The sequence below is a fragment of the Nesoenas mayeri genome, assembly GCF_963082525.1.
Source record: "Nesoenas mayeri genome assembly, chromosome: 1".
Classification (NCBI taxonomy): domain Eukaryota; kingdom Metazoa; phylum Chordata; class Aves; order Columbiformes; family Columbidae; genus Nesoenas; species Nesoenas mayeri.
The window spans coordinates 65,626,925-65,652,985 of record NC_137541.1 but is presented as its reverse complement, the minus strand read 5'-3'; the positions used below and the strand labels follow the sequence as shown (position 1 = coordinate 65,652,985).

The 26,061-nt window shown below is 42.6% G+C and overlaps 1 protein-coding gene across 1 annotated transcript in view; it reads right to left on the bottom strand.

The window, feature by feature from the left end:
- Positions 1-6,496, bottom strand: part of NINJ2 (ninjurin 2) — a gene marked incomplete at both ends in the record, with an annotated part of 48,129 nt that extends 41,633 nt beyond the window's left edge. The window contains one exon of the mRNA XM_080361224.1: positions 6,464-6,496. Coding sequence (XP_080217350.1) covers positions 6,464-6,496 — 33 coding nt within the window. The remainder of the gene's footprint in view (positions 1-6,463) is intronic.
- Between the last annotated feature and the right edge of the window lie 19,565 nt (positions 6,497-26,061).

Here is a 26,061-nt window from a genome sequence, read left to right as displayed (position 1 = left end):
CCCAAGTCACCCCTCCCTCCTTCCCTCTCATCCTCCTCCTAAGAAATGTCTGGGCTTCCTCAGGTTACTTTTATAGAGACCATTTCCACTCCCTCGCAACTTTGACCATTTCTAGCTGTGACCTCTGCTGTGGTTATCAGACGTGTAGGTGAGGTGTGATGTGCTCCAGTCTGCCGTGAACCAGCCCTACAAGTCAATGGGGGAAACTGTCCCATAGTTTACTGTTACGGCAGCCCTAGCTCTGAGTGAAACTGGTATGCCTAGGGCCACATGTTGTACAACAGCATGCCTTGTTGCTGTGGACCTGTGTGCAACTGCAGGCAGAGCCTCTGATGGAGCCTGGGGAGGTCTGGGTGTCCCTCATCCCTGCGAGGATAAGGAAGCAGCACCACTCATACAGCGTCTTTGCCCTCTGCCACAACAAGCCCAGGGACTGAGCGCTCTGCTGTCAGTGTCCTCTGGCAGCACAGACTCCTTTCTATAGTTTACAGCACTAGCAGGCAACTTTTTAGATACATCACAGAAAATGACTGTTCTAATGGCATGTCATTGCCTTTTTATTCCTGTAGCAGGGTTATCTTAATCCTACCCTAACCCTAATCGCAGTGGAAGAATCCTATTTAACAACAGTCCCTTGTACTCTTCTGTGCATGGCCTCTGCATGCCTATTGTTTCAGTGAGAGAAGATTTACTGACCAGTGGGTCAGTCAGGCTAATTCACTGTTTGATATGCTCTCTGTCTACAGCCTTTCTGCCCCATTTCCCTTCTCTGCCTTCACATGCAGGGCTTCACGATGGACACAGTCTACCCCGTGTGCAGCATGGGACCAGGCTCCCTATTTCAGAAGGAAGTTGATACTTTTCTTTCACCACCTCTCAACAAGGTGGAGTGTGAAGGACTAGATCAGCCTCTGGTGTAAGACCACTGATTCCCATGGGATAACTCCAAAGGGTATATTTGACCCCATATGTGCCTCATTTACCCAGATACCCTAAAACCTAGAGTCCAGTTTACCAAGATGACAAAATACCATCCCCATGTGTCGGAAGGGCATAGGTGAACCTTTACCTTAAGTGCAAAGGCTGGCCGTATAGAGATAGAGGAGGCAGGAGGAATGTATAGAGAAGAGGAGAAATGCCACATCTGACTGTAGAACAAATGACCAATTAGTACTGGCTGTAAGAAAAATTCCCCTGATTCTCAGTGTGTTGTGATGGCGCCGTCTTCTAGTGTTACTGGTTTCTGGAACCAGCATGGGTAATTCTACAGAGACTTGCAGGTCCCTGCAGCTGGGGGAGAAAAGCATAGGATCATTCTTGGTCCTAAGTTTGATATGCTACATCACACCTGCCTTTTGACCAACTAGGGCATGGTGAATCTCTGTCTAAGCCTCTAGCTAGTGCTGTAAAGGCTTTACTCTCATTAGTGGTCTGAAGTCTTGCAGTCTGAGTGACATCCACCAGTGAGAGCAATCATTGCTACTGTATGGGCCTTCCCTGCTTCTTCCACTGACTACACCCAGACTCAGACCTTCAGCTAACTGATCTTATGTGAGGGGTCACTGCCACTGAAAGGAGAGAACCTGCTGCCTCTACATGGTCCCATGGCCACGCAGTCCTAGTCATTGGTGATTGTCTGATCCTCCCAGAAACCACTGCAGGACAACAAACTAGAACACTACCCTGCCAGAAAGTGGTTGTTTTTCTGCAAGTTTAGGTTTCTGAGCCAGCTTTACCAGGGCCAAACGAATAGCACAGGCAGTGAAGTGAACCCCCAGGAGTGGGATCCTGTTTGAAGGGCTGTAGTAATTGGGTTGGTTTAGTTAAAAACACAGTGACATAAGTTCCTTGAACTGTTGATGGCTGAGTTATACACACCATACAGGGATGTCACAGGAATGGCTCTGAAGCACCTGAGATGTTCTTTCTGAAAGGCTCTTTCACTCTCTTAATGCAGACTGTCATTATCCAGGCCCAAATAACAGAACCCAAATAATTTTCTGAAGCCCACGGGGGCCGGGACACTGCTCTATTGGCAATGTTAGACTGCCACTGTTCTAGGAACTCACAGAGGAAGAGTAAAGGTCCTATAGCACCAGAAAGCCCAAGCTGGCTGTTGCTGCAGAAGCAGGAAATTACACGTCCAAGCCAAGAACTTGTAAGCACATCACAACCTTGAGGCACATGTTAAAGCCACAAAAACCCCCACAAAACCAACAGTCTAACCTAGTTACGAACACACTGCCTGCATCCCCTCATCAGGCCTAGACTGAAAGTGGAATGTGGGAGATGGGATTTACAGCAGTAAGTGGGACTTTCCACTTGTTTCATGGGCATTTTGGAAAAGTTCGCTCTGTGATGTCTCTAGCTAACTCTATTTATTTGCCTGTATAAAATCTTCCTGCTGTAGGTCTGGTCAAAAAAAAATGAGCAGTGGAAGTAAATTATCCAATTATTTAAAATATTTTTTCCTTACAAGTTGCTTGTAAACCTGTCTTTATTTCCACAGATGTATTTTGCATTCAAAGTACTTGCCAAGCAGCTTCTGCCAAAAAATTTCAGTGTAGGGTCTGTTTTCCAGAGTGATTATTTTATCTGTTTACTTTTTTTTACTTTGATGTATGAATGATTCCCTAAATGGTGAGGTATTATTTCTGCTTCTCATCCCAGAGGACTGTAAACTTTTTTTTATCCAAAGAGTAAGAAACTATAAAAAGAAAGATGCAACACAATATATAGTCTCTTTAGCAATACAAATATGGATAACACTCATCTGGCACACATACCTTAAACACCCATTTATATAGAACACAACATCCATTCATGAATAAGAAAATATAAAAATACAAACCTAATAGAACTCCGGAGCCATTTAGTATCAGCCCCATTCTTTGCTCTGTTCTGCAATATTCATCTGTGGCTCTGACAGACTGAGCCATGGCGATAATGTATGAGTGTTACTGATCTCAGCTGTCCACAGACTTTCCCTTGGTTACTGCTGCTGTGGTGGGAGTGGTGGAACGGATGTTGTCTCAGTCGCTCCCATTCAAAATCTGGTACATTAGCTTAAATCACCGATGAAACAGGGTTGTGTTAAGATGCCAGATCGTGAACTGCAGCAGCTGAGGCACACAGCTAAACAGATTTAATGGGTCTTTCGCTGCTGAAAAGAACAGTCCTCTATGGCTCCCTCCTTCTTTCTCCCCCCAAAAATTTCTATGGGAGGGTTGAAGGCGAGAGTCAGGGGGAATAATAGCATAAAGAAGTGCAGATAAATCAGCCAGAGTGTGACTATCAAAGCTATACTTCTAATTTATAAACCTTTGTTTCCTGAAGTAAAAATAAATTGGCAATGGGATCTTCTTGGGTTGTTTTATTTGTTTCTATCCCAAATGTGTTTTTCTGATCCCAGCTATCTCAGGATGTACTATGTTCTGTCTCATCAGGTTACTGTTCTGCCTGCCTGGTAGATACTTAATAGGGAAAAGTGAAAGTTTCACTTGGAAGCCACAAGCAGTGATGTCTGGGAAGAAAAGTGCATCATTCAAATTAATTCATGTTAAAGTTTTATCTTTTAACAGGTAAATTAATATTTTTAATTAAAATATTTTAATTCAAGTTTTATCCTATGTCTTAGCACTTGGCTGGCTGGCACAGATCTGGTGAGGCTGTTCTGCGGCCTTGTGGCTTTTTTTTTCCACTTTAGCACCATTTCCTTTTAGCATCTCTCTGTGCACAGTTTGAGGTTTTGTTGGTCTTCCTAGAAATCTGAACTGGAAAAGAGACTCCTTTGAAACACACAGAACATGGGAATTTTTGTAAGGGAGAAAGTGGGTTAATGGGAGATACTTCTTGCTGTTAAAAAGCAGTCTGAGGTCTCGTTTATGGACAGTTGGGGTAACTTCTCTAATGCAAGATACAACTTGCAATCTGGTCAGCAGTTGTGCCATTGCCTGTAGGGAACTGAAACGGGTATTTATTTTTATCCTGCTATTGGCTTATGGGATTTGAAAGTACCTTTTTTAGCTTGCATAACTGTAAATATTGTTATTGGACCTCTCGACCTCATCTCAATGCTTGCTCCAATATTTGACCTTCTGACTTGCTCCAGGAGATGGCAAATTCCACAGGCTGATGACATGCTGGGTGAAGGAGAGTCTCCTGTTATGGACACTTTTAATTTTGCTGAGTGAGCTCCTTTTCTCATGCTTCGGGATGAGCAAAAAGGTTGGGGACCAATCAGTTCTCCTTAGAGCCTTCTTAAATCTTAATGGCCTCTTCTAGCTCCCTCCTATGCTAGGCCAGAGGCTCATATTGTTTTCAATCTCTTGTTCCCTGTCTAGGCTGGCCATGCAAATGTTGTATAAGAAATGCTAGTAGGTACTGTGCAACTGCTTTGTGCACAGGACCCTCTCCCTACAAATAATAATAAAAAAATCCTGTTTCTCTATTGTATCACAGTTAACTTTAATGACTGTTCCTTCTACTCCGTCCAGGAGCTCTTTGAGGAGGAGTGAGTCATGCCTTGCCACCCCAGAGCGGGCAGTGCGCATTCCCACAAGCTCTTTGGAAACCCACAGCTGGAAACTTCCAAGAAGACACCTGCTCTGCACTCAGTGCTCACAGCAGGGACTCAAAAGAGGCTTTAAAATGTACTTTCAACTGAAAGACTATACTCCTTCTCTCACCTCACACTTGTCAAGTCATGTCATTGCCAGGACCTACTGCCTGTCTCAGCTATGTGGACGTATGTAACGCTCTTTCACTCCCCTCCTTGCACTGTATATCTCCTGGTCATAAGCATGCAGGAACCTGTTTGCATTCACCTATATATTGTACCATCTGGTGGCTTCATGAAAGGCCTGTAAGGTGTTGCAAAGTAAATCTCAGTAGCATGATTCTTCTTGTGGCAACCTGTGTGGAGGTGGATAGAAATGCTCCACACCTTCCTGCTCTAGAACAGATAGGTATGCTCTTTTTAGTTTTGTAATTCAATGAACCTTTGACCTTCTGGGCTTATTTATTTAACTATTGTGAAGGCTGAAGACGCTGAGGATCCCTTTTGGCTCTTTGCTTAACCTCAAGATGGGTTGAGAGAGAAAAATCTAAACCTCAGATTTTTCAGAAGTTTATAAGCATTTTAATTGGTGAAGCTGATTTTTTCATCTATGAAACTTGGGCTTCAATTCCATGATAGACCTGAAACTTTCTATTGGGTGGAATGATTTAACATACAGAGAGTTAATTTAAATTTTTATTTAGCATAATTTCCTTCTCCTCTCTGCCCTTTGCCCCCAGTTCCTGGCTTACTGATTTCTGCATTTTCCCCCTTATTATCTAGTTCTAGGAAAGCATAACCTTGCTCTTCCTCAGTCCTAAACAAAGTATATTTTCACACACTTTCATAGCTACATGTGTATCTTCCTCAGTTATTGTGTCTCTTATCTGAGCATAACTGTTTCCAGATCTTAAAAAAACTGTTCTGCACCTTGTATCTCAGTGGAGATACGTTCTGCAGGATCAGGGAGTCTCGGTCTTTCTAGTTAAGAGTAATTGTTCTAGTTATTTCCAAGAGCACAAATCTTGCCTTTGTAGTTTCTTTCATTTGGGCCAAAGAAATAAAAATCGAGACTACAGATAGACTTCCCCACTTTCAGGTCTCAGGATGGTTAAGACCATTATAGACAGAAAAAACAGCTGCGAAATTTGGACCCTGCTGCCAGCCTACCCAGGGCTGGAAGCTGCACCCTGGGACAATGCTTCATATTCTCTCCTTCTCCAGAGTTGTCTGAAGTGTGGATGTGGACTTGAACTTCTGACATTTGACGGGTGTTTAATCTCTTATAGTTCCTTTTTCCAAACCCTTGAGTAGTTGCCCTATCCTAGAACACACGCTGAGCACAAGAAACACCCTTCTTAAAAAACACAAACACTCAGAAGAGGAACACAGAGAACTGAAAGAGCTTCACCAAGAGGTTTTGTTTCTCTATAAACTCCACATAGGAAACCCTGGCCTCTGCACTGCCTCAGCATTTGCTGTATTTATTTCTTTTCCTCCTCTGCAGATTGGGAGCATTTTCTGCCAAACAGAGAAATGCTTTGTGAGATGAGGAACAGCTCAGGTTTTTGCAGCTTATATAGTATGCGTTGCCTCCTTCTGAGAGCTGAAGCTTAACTTCTGTCCCTGCTGTTTCCCTTTCCCCCAAAAAACAGCTCCATTCAGTAATACCCCTCTTCTTACCCTCGCTCTTTTGGAAAAAGGCTCATAGCAGCTCCTGGCAAAACAGGGCAGAGATCTCGCCGCTAGCTTTTCTTGAAAGGAGGACAGAGGAAAAAAGCAGCACTGAGTTTTCAAGAGAAATTGGCTGCCAAAGCTGAGGAGCAAACAGATATTTCCCCCCTAAACCGGTGATCTTCCCTCCCACTTCTCCCTCCCATGGGTATTTCCCCATGATGAACTCACTTGGAGATTGATGTTCTCCCCTTCTGAGGCCATCCTTTCACCCCCAAGGCTTCTTCCTTTGCAGACAGCGCACGGAGTGGGGCACTCCACGCTGCTGGAGACTCTCTCTTCTCTGGCCCAGGACACGCAGCTGCTGGAACAGACCTGCTATTCATGTGCCGGCGGCCGGCCGCCTGCCTTGGCATCAGCTTGGGGGGGCGACGGAGGGGGCGGCACGCCAATTCTTCATTGTCCGGGCAGTCCGTGGAACAAGCGTCCCTCTCACAGACTTTCCGTGACAGTAGCGTTCATGACGTGCCTGTGCTACCTCTCCGAGTCCAGCTGAGCCCCATGAGCTCACTGGGGCTGGGATGCGGTGATGCAGCCAGTGTACCAAGAGGTTCCTGGCATGGGCTGTGCAGCCGCAGCAGCGATCTCCATCACTCCCTCTCTCGCCAGCGCACAGCAGAGCCTATGGGTGAAGAACCAACAGTTAGAGAGATTCGGTCCCAAAATTTGTGCCTGCTGTGCTGCTGCTGCGAAGATATTGTTACGGCTCAAATAAAATTTCCACTTTGCTCTGTTTATAGTCACTTCTTCTTGTTTTTCTCTCCAGCTACAATGTCCTTCCCCTCCCCAACACTTTTTTTTTCATTGAATTTGATATGTCTGGTCTCAGCTGAAATCAAATCTTGCTTTTTGCTTAAGTTAAAAGCAACTATGAATAACACTGAAATGGAAACATATGCAGCCAGAATCAAGTCACAGTGTAGAAAAATATGTTGTTATTATTAGATGGAATCCTCAGGCAGAAAAATGAGTGTACTTCTCTAGATTTTAGAGAAACAGAGAGCAGAGCTGTTCCATAGTACCTGCAGATCAAGTAGGCGTGTTTGGCTTTTGAAGGATAATTTCTATATTTACAGTAGCATAGAAAATTTATGGTAAGTAATATATTCTGGTCAAACAGTTTAGCCAAATGCCTGTTCTAGTGCTCCAGCCTGACTAAAAGTGCTGACAAGTCTGTCAGTAGACCCTGTTGCATTGATGCTCCCCAGCAAAAGGCCTTGTTTTGCAATGAAAATACCAGTGCTTAGTTCTGCAAGTTCATTTCAAAGTGCTGATGAATTTAGCCTCCCTGCATTCCTCTCAAACAGCTTTTTTGTTTGTTTGCTTTTCTTGCTTTTTCTTTTTCTTTTAGCTTACAGACGTGTGATGAAGCAGTGAGATGTGTTTAGGCACCAGGCTAACGTGTCACAGGAAAGCAGGGCTAGGATACAGCTCATTTCATTCGTAAGGGCTGGCCTAAGGCTAAAAGCCCATCAGGAACCATGAGGCTGATTCTATAATCAAAATCCACCCTCATGGCTCCTACTTTTGAACGAAAACTAAGATCCCTGTATCTTGTTACCACTGAAGTGATTGAATCCTGCAGGGAAATGGAGGTGAGGGGAAAGAGGCCACTCATTGCTACTCTTCAGCACCTGTTGGCTTCTTTTTAACCCCAAATGCAGCCATCTGCTGCTGACTTGCTCTCCTGATGGGAATCTGTAAATTAACTAAAATCTCTCTGTAAGTATACTATTGCATAGATGTTAATATAGGTAACTACCTCTTTTAATTTACTGGTTTTAGTGTAGGCTATAAAAAGATGCTATGGTTGATCAGTTTATAAATAAATATTCTTTATTAATGGATAATTCATGCTGGGTGGGTGTCTGCTGTGTCTATTGAGGAGTTAAAACGACTTCGTGTTGTGCAGGTCCTTTGTGGACAGGCTTCCAGCAAACAACCCATGAAGCCTGGCTGAAGTTTTTTGGGTACCTATATGTGCCATAAGCATAAAAACAAGTCTAAAATATCTTCTAGTGGTCAGACAGGAATGAACTATCTGTAATTTTATTTCATAGATAAATATCACCAGTGTACAAATTTCAGACAAGACTGCATCATATATAACAGTGTGCCTTTTTAAAACTATTTTTTTTCTTAGTAATCTATCTAAATGCTATGCTAAGGGCTTTTTTGGTGGTGTTGTGTGGGGTTTTTTTAATTTTTCCACTCTCCAGAGAGTAATAATCTTGCGCTATGTCCTCAGAATATCTACAGAAATCAGTCAGAAAGTACAGTAAGCCTTGTGTTCTTGTGGATACTTCAGCCAAACCAGGTTTCCAATCCCCTCTCCCAAGATAATGTGAGTCTTCCCGCAGAGCCTATTGGTAATAATGGTTGTATCAGCCTCCCTTGAAGTGTCTTGAGCAAAACACATTACAGTGAGAAAACTTGAAACAGTAAAATTTCTCTTGGAAATTATTTGTCTATATCCTTAATAGCAATGCTCAGAGCCAAAAAACCTGAGAAAATGGAGCAGTGGGTTTATTCTAACTTGAATGTAAAAAGCTGCCTGAGAAAAAACAAATGCCCCTATGAACACAGTTATAACTAAGATTTACTTGTTACTGAATGCAATTAAGAAGAACTACATTTTTCAAACAATCTTTCTAGTAGCTGTTTATTATGATATAAGAATGCACCACTGTAACTGTCCAAAGATTAAGGCATAGAAAATGTAGCCGAACTTGTAAAAGGGATTGTGTAGCAGGAGTGGCAGCACTCAGCAGCCCCCAAACTCTGTTCCAGTCTATTTTGATAAAGACAAATGGGAGACATCCAAGACTTGGCTGTTCCAATGGATGTTGATTGATTAGAGAGTCCTTCTGGTATATGCATACAAGAGACGGATGGGGCAAGAGCAACATTCCTTGAAAGGAGGGTGGGGAGCATCTGGGGCATGACGAAGAACAAGTATGTGATTGCCATTGTGGGATCAACCCACGCTAGCTGAAAGTGGAGGCTTTGTGGATCGGCCACATTCACCTGGGAGGAGCATGCACAGCAAAGTTGCTTATTTCCACCCCCATCCACTTGTGCCAGCCAAAGTGCTTGTGCAGCCACCCAATAAAGCAGACAGAAGAGCTTCTTCCAGCTGGAAAATAAAAAATAAATTCGCAGGCTATTTTTTTGGCTGGGATGAGATCCCTGACCTGGTTCTGCACATATCTGCACAAACACTCATGCTGGCAACAGGGAGGGCGCCTGGCGGGAAATGGAAAAAGCAGCTGGGAGTGGAGAAGGGTGGGGACAAGCCAGTTCAAGCAGCATTGCTGCTGAATGTGTAACCACAACCTTGCAGTGCTGGTGCCACCACTGGGGCTGGCCTCTGCAAAAGTGACATGAGAAGAAGAGCTGCAGTTCTTGGGCTTCAGAACTAGCCAGTAGGGACCACTGGCAGCACAAAGGAGGCCATGCTGTGTGAAGACTGATGCAAGAACTGCTTCTCCTCACCACTCTCAGATTACTTGTGATACCCGAAAGAACCATAACCAAGACTGCAAGAGTTTCTGTAGGACAACTACGCTTCTAACAGAGCAAATAACAGGGCAACTTCACTTCTTAACCCTTCCCAGGCCTCCATTTTGTGTTACAGAAGTGGTTTGGTTTGGGTTTTGGGACACACTTTCTCCATTCTGTAATTTTGGGTCACCTCTTCATTAGATCAGGAAAGAAGTGTGCTGTTGATCTATTATGGGTGCATTCACCTGGTTGCCTGAGAGGATATGAAAAGAGTTTGACTTGTCTAGCTTTACACAATGAAAACCAAGAGAGATACTGATGCCAACAACAAATCCACTAAACTGGAAAACTCTAGGGAGGTGGAAATGCAGCATTAGCATAGGAACTAGTTAATAAACTGGCCAAGAAAAAAATGCTAGGTTAGACATCAGAGGAAGGTTCTTGGCTGCCTAAGTGCTGATGTTCTGGAGAAGCCAGCCAGTGAGAGTAGCAAGGACAAGAAACCAAACCGGACTGGAGATGCAGTTTGCTGAGTTTACCAAAAGGATTACCTGATACAGCTGCCTGGGACAGCCAAAGACTGACCCTGCTAATCATTCTTGTCCTGGGTCCTATTTTCTCTGTTTCACTGGTGGTTGCCTTTGAAGAGCAAAACTCAGGAATGCTGTAGTGCATGCTGCTGCAAAAGTGAAGGCAAGTGACTAGGTAGCCAAGGGCTCATTTTTAAAACTTTCTTTAGGAGCTTTAATCCCACCGTATTTCAATTAATGGTAGGGTTATAGCTCCTGGTTGGTAGGACTAGCTTCATCTTTTATAGCAGAGAACCACTGAGCATAGCCCAGTGTTTGGAAGGGCAATAATCTTAAGAAAGCCCTGGAGACAAAGAACACAAAAATGCAAGTAATACTTCTAAAATTCTCCAAGATGGTGATAAATGAACATGTACTTATCCAATGCATCATTAAATTATTCAAAATCAGGCCAGAAGGGTTTTTAAGGAGTCACCAACTCTTTCTCCAGCTCCAAGAGCACAGTGGGTCATTGGTACCTGTCCGGTCAGCACAGATATTGCTCCAGCCTGCTTGAAAAGGGTTCCAAATGCAGAGATTTAAATGGCAGCCTATTCCAGTGCTTCAGTAACACTATCCTAACAGCGAGAAATGGGGTTTTTTGCTAATATCTAATAAAGAAACATGCCTGCTGTGATTTTAGCCTGTTATTCTTATCCTTTCCACGTGGGAGAGAAGAGATTATTTCCTTCCTTTTTGTTGCAGTCGTTTACATTTTTGAGGACTGTTATCATGTCTCTGTTCAGTCTTCTCCATATTTAAGAAAACAAAAATTCCTTTGCAGTTTCCTCATAGGTTATATTTCATAGATCTCTGAGTGCTCTTGTTGCTCTCTGAACTCTTTCCTGTCGAATTGTTGGAGAGTTTTGAACTGTTGGCAGTCTGCCTTAGCACAGGTGAAAAATGGACACGGGGGTGCAAGTGAAAGAAATAAGAGAGAAATAATCTTCTGTGTATTTGGACTGATAATGGGAGTCTGGAGCATAGACTGTAATTTTTTTGGAGTCTGACTAAGTGTGAGCCCTCTGTCTGTCCTTGAGAGAAAATCACTGCTTCCCACTGGAAGGCCAGGACAGATGCTAGACAAGAAAGATTCTTTTATCATTCTTCAACTTTTAAAAATGTTGTGGGAAGCCACAGTCAGAGTGAGACAGAGTAAAGGTGGATCAGGCTGTAGGGGGTTCTGGGTGAGCTCCTCAGCAACAGCCAAAGCTCATGTAACCAGCTACCAATAACTCCCAGAAATCCTAGCAGCCCCAGTTTGTTTTGGTTCTCGAAGGAAGGACTTGGAGCGATGAAACCACGTCCCATTTGGAGAATGGTTTCTGAAGCCTGAATGCTCTTTTCTGGGTGCTAGACTGTTGGATTTTTTTTTTTCTTTCTTAGTCAAACATCTGCACTGGAAAGGTAGATTAAGAACATTAATTAGCCACAGGCCTGGCAGGAGAAGCTATGGCTCAAGAAACAGGGAGCTCAGCTGGACTACAGCCTGACTGTCACTTCCTTGAGCTCTCTGAGAGCTCAAGTGGACAAATAACTCCAATGTCAATCCTTATCTTCCACAGGGCAAGGCGTGAGAGGTTAGAAAAGAGTTATGTGCATTCCAGTATACACCCCCTCTCTTTAACACCCCAGCCACAGCCTATGGAAATTACAGGTTGCTTCATGCTCTCTTTTCATCTATTACTTCAAGATAGATGGATACTTGAAGCTTTTTCAACACCAGTGGGTCAGGAGGCACGCACGTGTGCACACACACATGCACACACGCACAGGCACACCCCCATTACATGCTTGTTAACATTGCACGGTCTTTTAGAGAATCATAATACATTCTTTTATTCTGAGTCCTCCAGTGATTACCGAAACATCTTGCATGATACTTCTGAAACTAAAATTTGCCACTATCTGAATTTCCTTGTGGATATTTCTACTGACTTCGGTGCTTATGGCCTTGGTCCATATCTGACTTTGGCCCCAGCACTGTTTCCCAGTGTTGCTGTGCCTGGAAGCTCTGAAAGCCATTTTCCAGGGTAAAGCTTGGAAAGCTCATCTAATTAAGACTCCTTTGCGTTTCTTCTGGAAGTCTCCTCTCAATCTGGCCCTTGGGAACTGGGCGAAATTAGGATCTCCCCTTCTCGCCACTTTCTGGATTGGTACTTTTCCTGGTGTTCCTCCCCACTTGGACTGAGTCTTTCCCGAATCTGATCCTGGCATCAGATTTTGCCATGAGCACATTTTGCATGCTGTGAGCAAATGCTGCAAAGCTCCCTATGTGGCATTTCACCTGTATGACATTTTTGCAAGGACCTAGAACTTGAAGCTCGAACACAGCCTTGAGTTATTCACACCATCTAATTCAGAATATTTGGATCACCCCCATTTGCTTCAGCTGGAGCTGAATACATTTTGCAGAAAGCAAACAAATCATCTGAAATGAACACCTCCCAGATTCCCTCTCTCGTACCCTCCCTCCTTCCAGTGTGCACCCCTATCTCCCCACCTACTGCTGCAGAGAACTGACCCAACGATAAGCCGAGGAATGGATCTGGAAATGGTATGTTAATGGCATTTCCTTCTGCCACTTTTGTTTATTCCCATCTTAATGCCACACACTGAATAGAAAAGAAACCCTCAGCTTTGCTTACTCTCTCCCTTCCCCCACCTCTGCCCTCCTGACAAAGTTTCCAAATAAACCTTGAAACCCACTATCAGTTGTAAAGCCTCTAATCAATGAAAGACACAGGAGCCAGTAATATGAAACCCTTCACCTCAAGATCTTAGTGTTTCTTACTGAACTTCAGCCTTTAAGGTCAGGCATTCTAGCCCCTGTTTGACTTGATGCTCATTGAATACAAAGTCAAACAAGGGGCAAGTCTGAGCAGGTTATTCTTCTGTTTACAAAGCAAGCAGCATATTGACTTCTGGCAAAGTGGACATTAAAGGGCATCCTCACCTGGAGGACAGTGGGGAAAAACGTGGAGAAATTTGGTATGGCAGGACCTGGAGTATCATTCTCAGTGGGCTGCTTTGCCCCCAAGTATTGATGAACTGCAAACAACTCAAGAAGCAAAGAGTGCAGGACAGTAAAAGACGTAATTTGTAAGGAACTGTTTTAAAAGCAAAGGAAGTGGAGGATAGCTGAAGTCTGTACATCCTAAAAAGCCCCTTTAAATCCACAGAAAGTCCTCTTATCTACAGCTAGCTTTACAGCAGCCCTGAAGGGAGACAGCAGGGGAGGGGGAGATTCCACCAGTATTTGAAACAAAAGGGAGGAGGGAAGTTATTTAAGGAGGTAAAAATACAAGTACAATGGAATGAAATTAAAACAGCAGCACCTGACAATTATACAAGATTTTGGCACCATGTCTTCAGGAAGAGTAAACCCCATGTTTTTATGGTGGTTCTAATTTGATGTGATTTATCCCTGAGAAGTGTACAAGACAAAATAATTGATTTTTATGATGGAAGGTGGGATTAGGAAACATAATGCAGTTATTGGATCTGTGTCTTGAATGTACTTTTGCTTTCTTGCTGCAGGATTACAGGAGAAAACAGAATTATCAGGCTCAAACGTGGTTTCTGTACAGACGTTTATGGATACATTGTTCCTCCCTGCTAGGATCTCCCTACAACAAATGGGGACTAAGAGGTTTTAGTGTCTGGTGTCTTGAAACAATTTTGTCAACAAGCAGCTGCTTTCTGTTTATATTTTAAAGACAGTCTATTTAGTTAAATTGCCAAGCATTATAAGTGCTGTGGCTACAGCAATGCCTCAGGTCAAGACCAGAAATACAAAGTGCAATAATGTATATTATTCAGAAGGTCATGCTACTGAGGACAACCCACCCTGTAGTCAGTGGAAAGATTTTCTCTGTCTTTAAAGGGCTTAAGAGCGACCGTGTACTAATCCAGTAACTATGTGCAATATATATATTTATTTGCTGTCAAAGTTTCTTTTTGTACTGAAAATTGCAAATCAAAAACGTGCCCTTAATCTGGTTTGATTTGTATTTAACATTGTCTGGTGCAGACACAAGAGGTACTAAAGCATTTTTGCTTTAACTCTGTCACTTCTTCAGCATTTGCGATATTTGTGAGAAGCACTTTTAGAGAACTTTTGTAGTAAAATTTCCCAGTGGAATGGGAGAATTTCAGGCCTGACAGTTGATGAAAATCACTGGTCTCTACAGTTTTGATTCTGAATCAGACACAAGGATTTCACTGGTGTGGTTCCAAAGGCTTTGCTGGAATCCCTCTGATTTACACCCATATGAGATCAGCATTAGGCCCCAGTGTTTTCTTTTTTCATTTGTTATTCTTGGCCTTAGTGTCCTTTTACCACTGTTGAATACAATGTTCCTAAAACACCAGATGTGCTTGGGAGATGAGGGAATATGGCAAAAAAAAAATAGATTGCAGGGATTCACTGAACAACACATGATCTTCTTTTGCCCTGTAGTCTAAATTCCGGGCTTTTACACCAGTATAACTGCATTTATTTCTACAGGTCTGTTTCTGATTACCGTTGGGAAATGAAGTTATAAATCCTTCCTAGCAGAAGTACTTTTGTTACAGTAGCTCCTTAACAGGATCATTGTGCTATGCACAGTATTAGCTTGTATAATGACTGATGTTTAATATACAACATTAGCCACAAATTCTGTACAAATGCTGGGTTTCCAATCACTTTTATAATGTTTTATAATATGTCGCTTACTGCTTTCAAAGTATTATCGGTTTTGTTGCTCTTTCACTACAGGGATCTCACTCAGTGCTCACATTGGGTGCTTGGAGATCTTAAGTAACACAGTTATTACACACAGTTCATACCAGTTATCACATCGTTTATACCAGTTAAAACTGACGGGAGATTCAAATCTGCCCCAGTATCCAGAGTCCTTTGATGTGGTAAGAAGAACAGGTTCAAATCTGCAGGGTGCTGGCCACTCCAATCTTAAAAAGCAAAGCACTAAGCTATAATAAGTGCTGAGCTTTAGTTCAATGAGTAATGCGACCAAATGACCTGTCTGCTCTTCAACCTGCACAGCCCAGCCCTGTGCCAACAGGGAAGCCAAGGCTGCACGTGATCACCTACATTATTTTGTGCTTGAACCTGAGACCTGGCTACTATAGCCAAGCTATAGTGAGATATTCACAAAGGCATCGGTTTAAATGTCTGAGGCATCTTCACTGATTATGGAAGTTACAGGGAATTCACAGAATCACAGAATCACAGAATCGACTGGGTTGGAAAAGACCTCAGAGATCATCGAGTCCAACCCTTGGTCCAACTCTAGTCTATTTACTAGATCATGGCACTAAGTGCCATGTCCAACCTCACTTTAAAAACCTCCAGGGATGGCGAGTCCACCACCTCCATGGGCAGGCCATTCCAATGCCTGACCACTCTCTCTGTAAAGAATTTCTTCCTAATATCCAGCCTAAATTTCCCCTGGCAGAGTTTAAGCCCATGCCCCCTTGTCCTATTGCTGACTGCCTGGGAGAAGAGACCAATCCCCACCTGGCTATAACTTCCCTTCAGGTAGTTATAGAGAGTGATGAGGTCACCTCTAAGCCTCCTCTTCTCTAGACTAAACAAGCCCAGCGCCCTCAACCTCTCCCCATAGGTCTTGTGCTCAAGTCCCTTCATCAGTCGTGTTGCTCTTCTCTGGACCCGCTCCAGCACTTCAATGTCTTTCCTGAACTGAGGGGCCCAGAACTGAACACAGTACTCCAGGTGTGGCCTCACCAATGCAGAGTACAGGGGAAGGATCATTTCCCATGTCCTGCTGACCACGCTATTTTTGATACAGGACAGGTCCTGGTCAATTGTCTTCTCCCATCTTGTAGTTGTTTGTTCACTATTGCCAGTGAAGACCAGGCTGCAGGTAAGGGAAATGAATGAAGGGGGGAAAACAAAGAAACCAAACCAGCCAAACAAAAGCCAAACAGAGAGCATCAACAGCATTCTACTGTGTATCCCATCAGAAAGTAGCTTTTAGTTTGCTAGGGTGAGCTGTTGCTGAAGTATTGTGTATCTTTAATTAGTCTTTTGGGATGACAAATGTTTTGAAACATTTCTTAAAGCATTAACATTCATGCAGGCAGTAACAGTAAATTTAGTACTTTAGAGTCATGTTTTGCTCTCATTTATACCACAGTATATTTGGAGTCAGTCACTTGATGTCAGAAATTTAACCCAAAATAACACCAGTACAGATGATGTGAGAATCTAGTCCAGTGACTATCCACTTTCTACTGCACCCACTAAATTGCATTCAAATGATGCAATGGGAGTGAGATTCAACCCTCCTTTGCATGTGCATGAATAAAAGTTTTGGTTGTTCCAAGTGACACTGTCCATCCTGGTTTAGCCATGAAGCAAAGATAGAAGAGAGGATAAAAAAGTGCTACCCTTGATACCAACTTTGCTTCCCCAGGATTTGTAACTGACTCAGATTCTCTGGCAGAAAGCAGAGACCTTGTGGCAGACACCTACCAGAGGGATTACATCAGTATGGTCATTTATTATGTCTGGTTCTCCAGGCACAAATTCTTCTTATAAGGTACTCAAAACGCAGACAAGGTTAGTCCCTCTTCTCCTAAAAAATATTAGAAAATGATATTGCTATACTTTCCTCTGAGCCAATCTCAGGCATGTTATTTAGCAGGCAGGGTGTTTTATATGGTGGTGGCTTTCAGCTCAGAAGTAAAATCAGGGACTTAACTAATTTTGCCAATTAAAATCCTGTATCACTTTCTTTGTAAATGTCTCCTACGCAGATAACTTCCTCGATGGGTAATTAATTGATTTCTGTCTAAAATTCCCTCTTAGTTTTATTAAGAACATGATATTCAGTAGTTTATGCTTAGATCTCTCAAGTAATACATGCTCTCTGCCCAAAACACTGTCTTTCATCCCAGAGGTGGCTGAATTGCAATGGTGAGCAAGATGCTCTTTCTGTATACAGTAAATAATCAAGTGGTGAACTAAATTAGATGCTTGGAGCTCCTTGGACAGAAGATATAGCATAAATGTCAGTCACTCCTTGTAAGGAGTATAAGTGGGCTCTGGATGATGGGTAAAGTCAAAATGCCCAGGAGTGTTGAGACTCTAACAATGTAAGCTGAAGGCTTACATTGAGCCATCCATTTTCCTCTTTTCGTACCCTTTTTATTTTTCACTGTTACAAAAAGTACATCTGAAAAGGACTTACTATTATATAAGTAAAGGGTGTCAAAGATATTGAAAAAATAAATCTCTGTAGCTTTAAAAAAACTTCCCCCTTCTGCTGTCTTATCCAGTGTATTTCATCTGGGATCTGAAGGGGTTGCTCAAGGAATAAGAGACAACATCATACCTATGTTCATGTTTAAAAGTGCCTACTAGGGTGATGATTCTGTGACATGGATCTTAGTGACAGGTGATCAAATACCTGTGCCCCAGAAGTTTTAAGGACTTGATCAAAATGCACTGGAGGTAATGGAAACATCCCAAGTGACTATAATGTAGCTCCAGAACTTTAAATTCTGCTACCATGCTTGAGCAATTTCAAATATTTGCTCTTTGTGCTGTGAATCTATTCCAACAGGATAATTACGTATCAATATTCCTTTACAAAGTGATTGTGGTGCTCATCAAGGTTAGTAAGCAAAGGGAAAACAAATATATGTTATTTTTCAGTCCACCATACCATACCTAGTTCAAAGTGAATTTCATGTTTCGAAAAGTGTCAGGGTGCAGGCGTTCTCCTTTCATCTACAAACACTTACTCCAGCAGCAGAACAAAAGCCCTCTCCAGACTGATCCCTGACAGTACATCTTCATACTGAAGAGACTTCAAATGGCAGGCCCTCTAAGTCCTTGATCTGTCTGGCAGCCTCTGCAACAAAGGGGCAAATTTGTGATGGTGCTTTTTATGATACGCTTCTCTAGCAGAAACTCAACTGGGAGTTTCAAATTGTCTCGGAGATCAGTGCTGCCTAATATTATTATTCACTGGTGTTCTAAAAATAGTTATGATTAGATTATAATAGATAGAAACCCACAGAAATGGCTTAGAATGCTAAAAGTCTATTTGGAATAAACAGAATTATTCCTAGTGAAATGTATCATTATGCCAGAAAAGAAAAATAAAATAAATAGCTCCCAAAGGAAAATAGTGTTGTTTTTTGTTTTGTTTTTGTTTTTAACATATGCCCATTAAGTAATATGAAGGGTAGTTTGTTTTGGTTTTGTGCAAGAAAAAAAAGTCTGGACTGTAGATGCCAAGAAATATGATAACAAAAGCATTTCTCACAAACATCACCAGTCTCGTGGAAACGCTGACCATGATACCTGATTATATCAGGCATCTGTGACTGCCCATTGTGTAGGAGTTACAAGGTCATGGTGACTTAAACAGGCAAAGGAGAATCACAGTCTTTTCATGGGCAATTATGAGTTAGTGTGATAAGGTAACCCTCTTGCTTATAGATGCCTGAAACAGGACTTCCAGTATCCACTATTTGCAACTACCAAACTTAATCCTGAATTTTTTTTTTCTAATTCTCCTTCCTTGAAAACTAGTTTAGAAATTTGCCCTGTCAGGCAACATCAGCCAGCTGAATGTAAACATCATCCTTGGAACTGTTCTTTTATCCTGGGCACCTGCAGACAGAGGCTCCAGGCCTTCACTACCTGTTCCCTGATTTGAAGCATCACAAACAGATGTTTGCCCTCATCGCTGAGGGCTGCTGGCAATGTGCATCCCTCAGTCACAAAGGAGAAAGGGGAGCAAAGAAAGAAGAACAGCTTTACAAGGAGCTTGGATGAAGTGATACTGATAGAGGAAAGTTCCTTCTCTTAAGCATCACAGGACAGCCTTGCCTCCTGCCAGCTTATGATAATGAACACCACTGGCACTTGCCCGAAAGCATCTCAGTTTAAGCTTTTTTCCCCATAATGAATCAGAGGAAAGGAACAATTCAACCCATCAAATAGGAAAAATCTCTGTGTGCTTCTGCCCAGGCAGAAGCGCCTGATGGATACCCTAGGGGAAGGGCTGCCTTTGTGTCGGACTGTTGGACGGGTCTGTCTGTCCATCCCCTACGGAAGCATTGCATCTGCTCCTCCCTATTTGCATCTCTCATCTGGGACCCAAGCCCTCGGGCAAATTCCCAGCACCTCTGCATTTTTTATGACAGAGCTGGACCAGCTGCTTCTGCCGGCTTCTTAGAGGGGCCAGCATGCCCTGCTATGAGCAGTAGCAGGAGAAGAAGGACACTGTGCCCTTCTGCCAGCCCCTACCTAAAAAATAAACTTACAATTTACTTTTCGATAGCCCTAAAGTAGACACAAAGGGACACTTTGTACCCAGAGAGGCATCATGCTACCAGCAGCACTGGGAGACAGAGGATCGTCTTCAATGGTACCAGCAGCCTGCTGTGTGCTGTCGTCTCATGTGTGGAGCAGAGTGTGACAGCAATTAGCTTTTCTTTGAAAGAGATGGGGAGAAAAAGAGGAATTCCATTCACACCATAAGATTTTATTCTCAGGTTTTTTTTGTCTCTGCCTGTGTCTGTCTATCTGAGGTGCTCCTGTATTCTAGCATCACAGAGATCCAATGGATAATACAATAAAAACAATTAGAAAACTGGACCACAGAAAAGGAATGGAAGGAAACAAAATAGAGGACAACTGAAAAAATAAATAAACAACCCTCATACTTTACACTTACAAATTCCCTCTCAGACTAAAGGCTAACAAGAAGTACTTTCAAGGAATGGGCAAAACAAAAAGACATTAATTGCTATGACCCACAAGTACACATATTATGTTTTAAAAGCAAATAAAGACTGGCCAACAGCACAGGGACAACCTAATTTTCTAGGTAAATTGTACAGCAGTCAGATTTTTTGTTTTGAAAATGCCTTTTGTGAGCTCTCTGCCCAGTGAGCTCTGTGGGTTTACTCCAGAGGATGACACGAGCCTGAAAGCTTCTTCAGCTTTACACTGTCTGTACCAGAGTCCTGAAAACTTCCCCTGATTGTTTCAAAGATCCATTTTGTTTGATTTTTTAAATATCTCTTAACTGTTTTCTACCTCTATAAAATTTCTACTCTCTTCTCAGTTCTTTTAGTACAATTTGGGACCAACTCCACAGAAGTCGGTGGTGCTTGATATAAAACCTGCCTCTCTGAAACACTGTTTGGGTTTTTTTTTCCGATTGTTCTTCCAGCAGCATCGGCATTTCCTCCTCCTCCCCAAACCACTTCACCTTTTTCCAGTCATCTATTCTTTTGACTATTATTTTCAGTACACCAATAACAATATTGATGTAAGTCCAGTCCAGAGTGCTTAAAATAATAGAAAACTGCAGGCAAACCCTTTGGCTTCTCTTTTTGTGCTCAGTGTGGAACTGTTAGCACAAAAGCTTAGAGCTGATAATGAGCAACGCTCTTGCAAAGGATGTTGGGACACTAAGCTAGTTTTGTGGGCTGATCCTAAGTATAAGGAAGTTAATGGATGGCTTTATACTTCAGGTTCCAAGATGATGGGCTGGTATCAGGTTTAAAGAGGATGTATAATAGGCTGACCAGATAGCAGCCATTTGCAGCTGGATGGGTATCACGGGGTATTCATTCTAGAATGTTTCTGCATGCTGTAAAGCAATTCTTTTTACTGTTTGTAAATCTGTTTACCAAGGAATTTAATACAAGAGAAAATGTATAATTTTGGAAAGGCTGGATTCCTTAACTGGGATATCCTATCTGCACACCTGACAGCAAATTCGTCTGCTGATTGGAAGAGCAGTTATACGTAAAACTGTTGCAGGATGTACTGTAGAGTTTTGTACGCTGCCTATGTTACCGTCAAAATTACCAGAAAAGACAAATACAGATATAATGAATGGCATGACAATGAGAAAAACAAACAAAAAATGACACAACACAACAAAAAGAATGAAACTATTATCAACTAAACATCTGCAGTCCAATTGACCTGTGTGTGGGCTTCACAGTTTTAGTGCACACGAGTGATGTTTGCCTCAAAAGATCTAAAATAAAAGTGGGAGGGAATAGCTGATGACTAACAGAGAAGTTCAAGGCAAAGACCCCTATTATAATAAGAAATATCTAAGGTTGTTGTACTTGGAAAACATAGAACCAAAAAACCAAAAGTAATTTGATAACTTTATGGAGAGAAGAAGCTGAGATGTTTAAGTCACCACTGAAGCTGAAATGGCAAGGCTGAGCCCTCCACCAGCTGCAGCCTGTGCTGCCCTGCAGACAGCCAAAAGGGGAGCTCCAGCTGTAAGCCCAAAAGTCCAAGATAACAATCTCTTGGAAACATTTGTGCCAAGAAGTGTGGCTCCATTACTGCTCTCCCACTAATGCAAAGGATAATAGAATCAGAAAGATGCTGGTCTGGAAGGGGCCTCAGTAAATCCTTTAATTGGTTTCGTGCCCGAAGGCAGAATGAACTGTACTTATGCTATTTCTGGTGTGTGTGTCTAACCTATTCTTAAAGGTCTCCACTGATGAAGGCTTTGCAGGCTCAGAGGAGAGGGCAGGTGGTGATGACACCCAAGGTGGGATGGCAGGTTGGAAAGGCAGACCGAGGTGGAGAACCAGTTAACCGCAAGGAGCTGGGTGCAAGAGCAAGGGAATGTGATAAAAAGAACAAAAAAAGTGAAAAATCTCAGCCGTAACATCTACAGGAAAAATCACAAGAATGTGGAGCATAGGGTACAAAAGCCAGAGCAAGCCTCTTTGTCAGAATCTAGCTGAGGAAACCTGGAGGTCACACAGAAGAAAGTTAGTTAAGAGAAGGAGGGCTTGTGTAGAAGAAAAGGTAGACTAGCACTTGTTTAGATACTGATCACCTCTACAATTCTAATATGGTTCAATCAGCTAGGTTTATCATATGGGAGTGAAAAAAGAGGTGTCATTCTACAACTCTGGTTAAATAGAGCATCCAGTCAGACTGTGGTGATGATCTGTTTCGGCCTTTAAGCTCATGTATCCTAGAAGTGCCCACAACCAGCCAGTAACCCCATTCTCACCCTGTACTTGAAATGGAAATTTCCTCAGAAGAACAGCGCTGCTTCAAACACTCACATCCCAGCTAAGCAGTGCATGGGTGGCTCTGAAGAGCCGTATGGCCTTTTTTAGAACAGGGGGCAGGTGGAAATCAGGAAGAGATTAAAAATCAAAAAAAACCCCTGAAGTTACAGCACACAACACATGGCTACTCATTAGCACTAGACATATAAGATAGGGTAAATCAAATGGAGTTTTACTTAGTAATATGCTTTTCAAAAACACATCTTAGCAGAAACAGAGAAGCTGCATTTCAGAGACATTTCCTCTGTCTGTCTTAAAGGGACTGTATCACTAACTGCGCAGGACTATGAGGCACTAAAGGTGCCCCAGGTGAGACAATGATGACAGAATCTTGATAATAACACTTGTCTTACTTCTAAGTAAAGAACAGTACCATACTACATCATCAGCTCTGGGCCAAATCCGAGTTTCTTTGATGATGAGAAGATGCAATGGCTCAATTCTGGAATGACTCTAAGGAACTAGAAGTGAGAAAGGATGCTCTGCAGTATCTCTGTGCAGGTTCTTGCTGCCCCACATGCAAGAGTCTTCTTATAAAAGAGCTATAATCTGCATATATGGGATAGTAATGGTTGCTTTACAGGAGGTGGGTTATACTGTAGAAAACCACCCTCTGGCTCACATGTTAGGTGTTGAATACGTTATACGAGTGCAGCAGAATGATGCGATTACGCAGGAGAACATCTCTGAAGTAATAAAAAGCTTTAAGAGTGAGGCAGGATGTCTAACAACTATGATAACAAAGTATTGCTTTCCTGCCTTTTCTCCATGCAATGGTGAAATGTCACAGCACGTTGGCCAGCAGGCAGCTACACCAACACGCTTCAAGACTTCTGGTTTCCTGGAAAGTTTTAAGTTAGCCAGCTGAAGAGTATAATGCCTGGACTCTTGTGAACTCAACCTAGCATGAAAACAGATAAAAGTGGTCATTCTGGCCACCACAAGCAGGGGAGATATCTGTTTGCATAGCAGCCACAGTGAACCTCCAGTCCCTGCTGATGAAACCCTGCCTAGAGTCCACCCACTTGACTTCGCTTGTGAGACGAGTAATGGTTGCATGTATTGCTCTGAGGCCAAGTTTGAGGCAAGAGATTCCTTCTCTGTCTCCAATGTTATTTTGGTATATTTTATTTGGCCCAGAATTTGGGAAAACAAGAGGGAGGTTTTCCGTAGGGAGTGGAACAAGGAGGCAGGAAGGGCTACCATATTTCTCCAGACGGAAACTCCTACGGTGTCAGAGTCCAGCACTGCTGCAAGTGTCAACAGATCAAATATGATACAGAAGGCCCTCTGCCAACTCTTTGCTACTGCAGCAGTGAGCTGGGAGGAAAGCTGAAACTAATATCCAGTACCACTGAGCTAGCTTCAGTCTGCCGCAGAGGGATGGGGCAGGAAGGAATTAGGAGCTGCCTTCTCCTTACCATGCAGTATGACATGGGCTGGTCCAGGGCCCTCAGTAGGACAGGGCTGACCCAAAGAGGCTCAGAGCCAGCGTGTTCTGGCCATCTGCTGAGCCAGATATGGTGACAGCAGCTTCTGTGATAGGACCTTAATATACGGAGTCCTTGTCCCAGTTGCCGCCTCCCAAGAAAGACTCTGAAAATTAAGTTGCCTCCAGAGGACCGCCCTGCAAACTTGTGACCCTCCATGCCAGCAGGTGTGATTCAGGCCAATAGCTGCTGAGGGCAACAGATTGAGCAGTAATTAGCTGCTGTTAGTCACCCTCTTGCCAAGTGCCAGTGGTATAGCATTTGATTATTTCAACACAGTTGGATGTGGGAGGGAAGGTAGGCCTGGAAACATTTTCCTGACAGCACACTTCTCAGCTCTTTTAAAACACCTCTCATGTTGACAATCAGCACAGCATTTCAAATAAAATGTTATTTCCTCTTGTAGAGCAGCTGAGGAAAAATGCTGTCACAGGTTTTATAATAAACATTAGGTAAGGGGAAATCATACCCATTGTGCAATCTGGGATTCAAGCAGGAAAACAATCCATAGATGGCTAAGAGAGAGGTAGCGGGTGTGAACTGCTTGAGGACCACAGAGAAGGGACAGGGCTGATTGGGTTAGGTGGACAAGTTTGCAATGGTAAGTGTGAAGAACAACAAGACACAGTTTTTTAGCTTGGAAGATAAAAACTGACATCACTGAAGGAAATGTGGGTTACTTGAACTCAGTTAAACTCTTCTCATGATATCGTGAAAACGTGCAGTGGTCTGCCTTCAGCAATCTTCTGTCCTTCTGACAGAGATCTCATCCACCATGTAGTGTTAGTGGTGATGTTTATCCATACTATGAAAACCACATTCTCTAAATAGAAAAAATACAAAACCTTTTGTAAGGGTTTCAATAAGTTGTTGGGTTTTTTTTGTTGTTGTTGTTGGTTTTGTTTGTTTGGTTGGTTGGGTTTTTTTGGGCGGGGTGTTTGTTTGTTTTTTTTGTCTGTTTGTTTTTTTCACCTGCTGCCTCATTGTTTCATCCTCCTTCTGAATTCTCAATGCCCCAGAAATTTGAGGGCTGCCTTTCTCCTACTTTTCTCCTGGGCAGACACATGTGAACTTCCTACTCACCTCTTGCTATAGCAGCTGGAACACCATACCTCTCTCTGAAGGGCTTTTTGTTGGTCCTCTCAAAATCCCAACTGTACAGAAGTCCCTTTGGAGGGAAGCAAGTGGGGAGATGGGATATCTACGGATCTTAAATATAACGTTCTCAAAATCCATAGAGTAAATTTCTGAGTGGTAACAGAAAATGTAACACGGAAAGTTACCATATATATGTTTGGACTTACTTTGGGAGGGCTTAATGAGCCTCAAACAAAAAGTAGTTAAGATTATTTTCAGATTCTAGCATTCCAATACCATGCGTCCAGACTAAAAGTGTCCTCTGCACAAGTAGAGACTGCATTGCATACTACAGATTTTGATAGATATTGTCTATGATCAGCTTTTTAAAAGCAAAATTATTCATTCTTACCAAGCAAACTTAAAAGGGAATCAAGACAGTAAGCTAAATATGCACTCTGAAGTTGCTTAGTCCAACATTTAGAGCATGTTGTTGTCAGCTTGCATTTTTAAAAACTCTGAACCAGCCAGCTGAGTTAGCTGAGTTGCTAACAAGCAGGTCAGAAACCACACCACAGTGGTGGCTACTTCTCTCTCCTGTAAAAAGATCTCAACAGCATTGATAAAATGATACGAACAGCTTAATATGCTGGCATGGTGTACAGGCATTACCAGTTTAACAAGCACTAAACAGGGTGTATGTCTTTGTTTTGAAACAGGAGGGGTGGATGACCAAGAAAGTGTCCAGAGTCAGAGTGTGAAAATTAAGAGATGTAAACCAATGTGTTTGGTTTGGTTTGTTTTTTCTTTCCTCAACCAAATATTTCCAACTATACCATTTATTGGCAACGACTAACTCATTACTCTTAGTATCAGGTTGATGGACTCTCTTTACAGCAGTTTGCGCTAGGAATCAGTTTCATGTTCTAATTTGGCTCTCATCTTACATGTTTTAACTCTGCTTTTTGAATGCTGTTTTCAGATCATCAATGAAACCATGTCAAGTAATACAGTATCA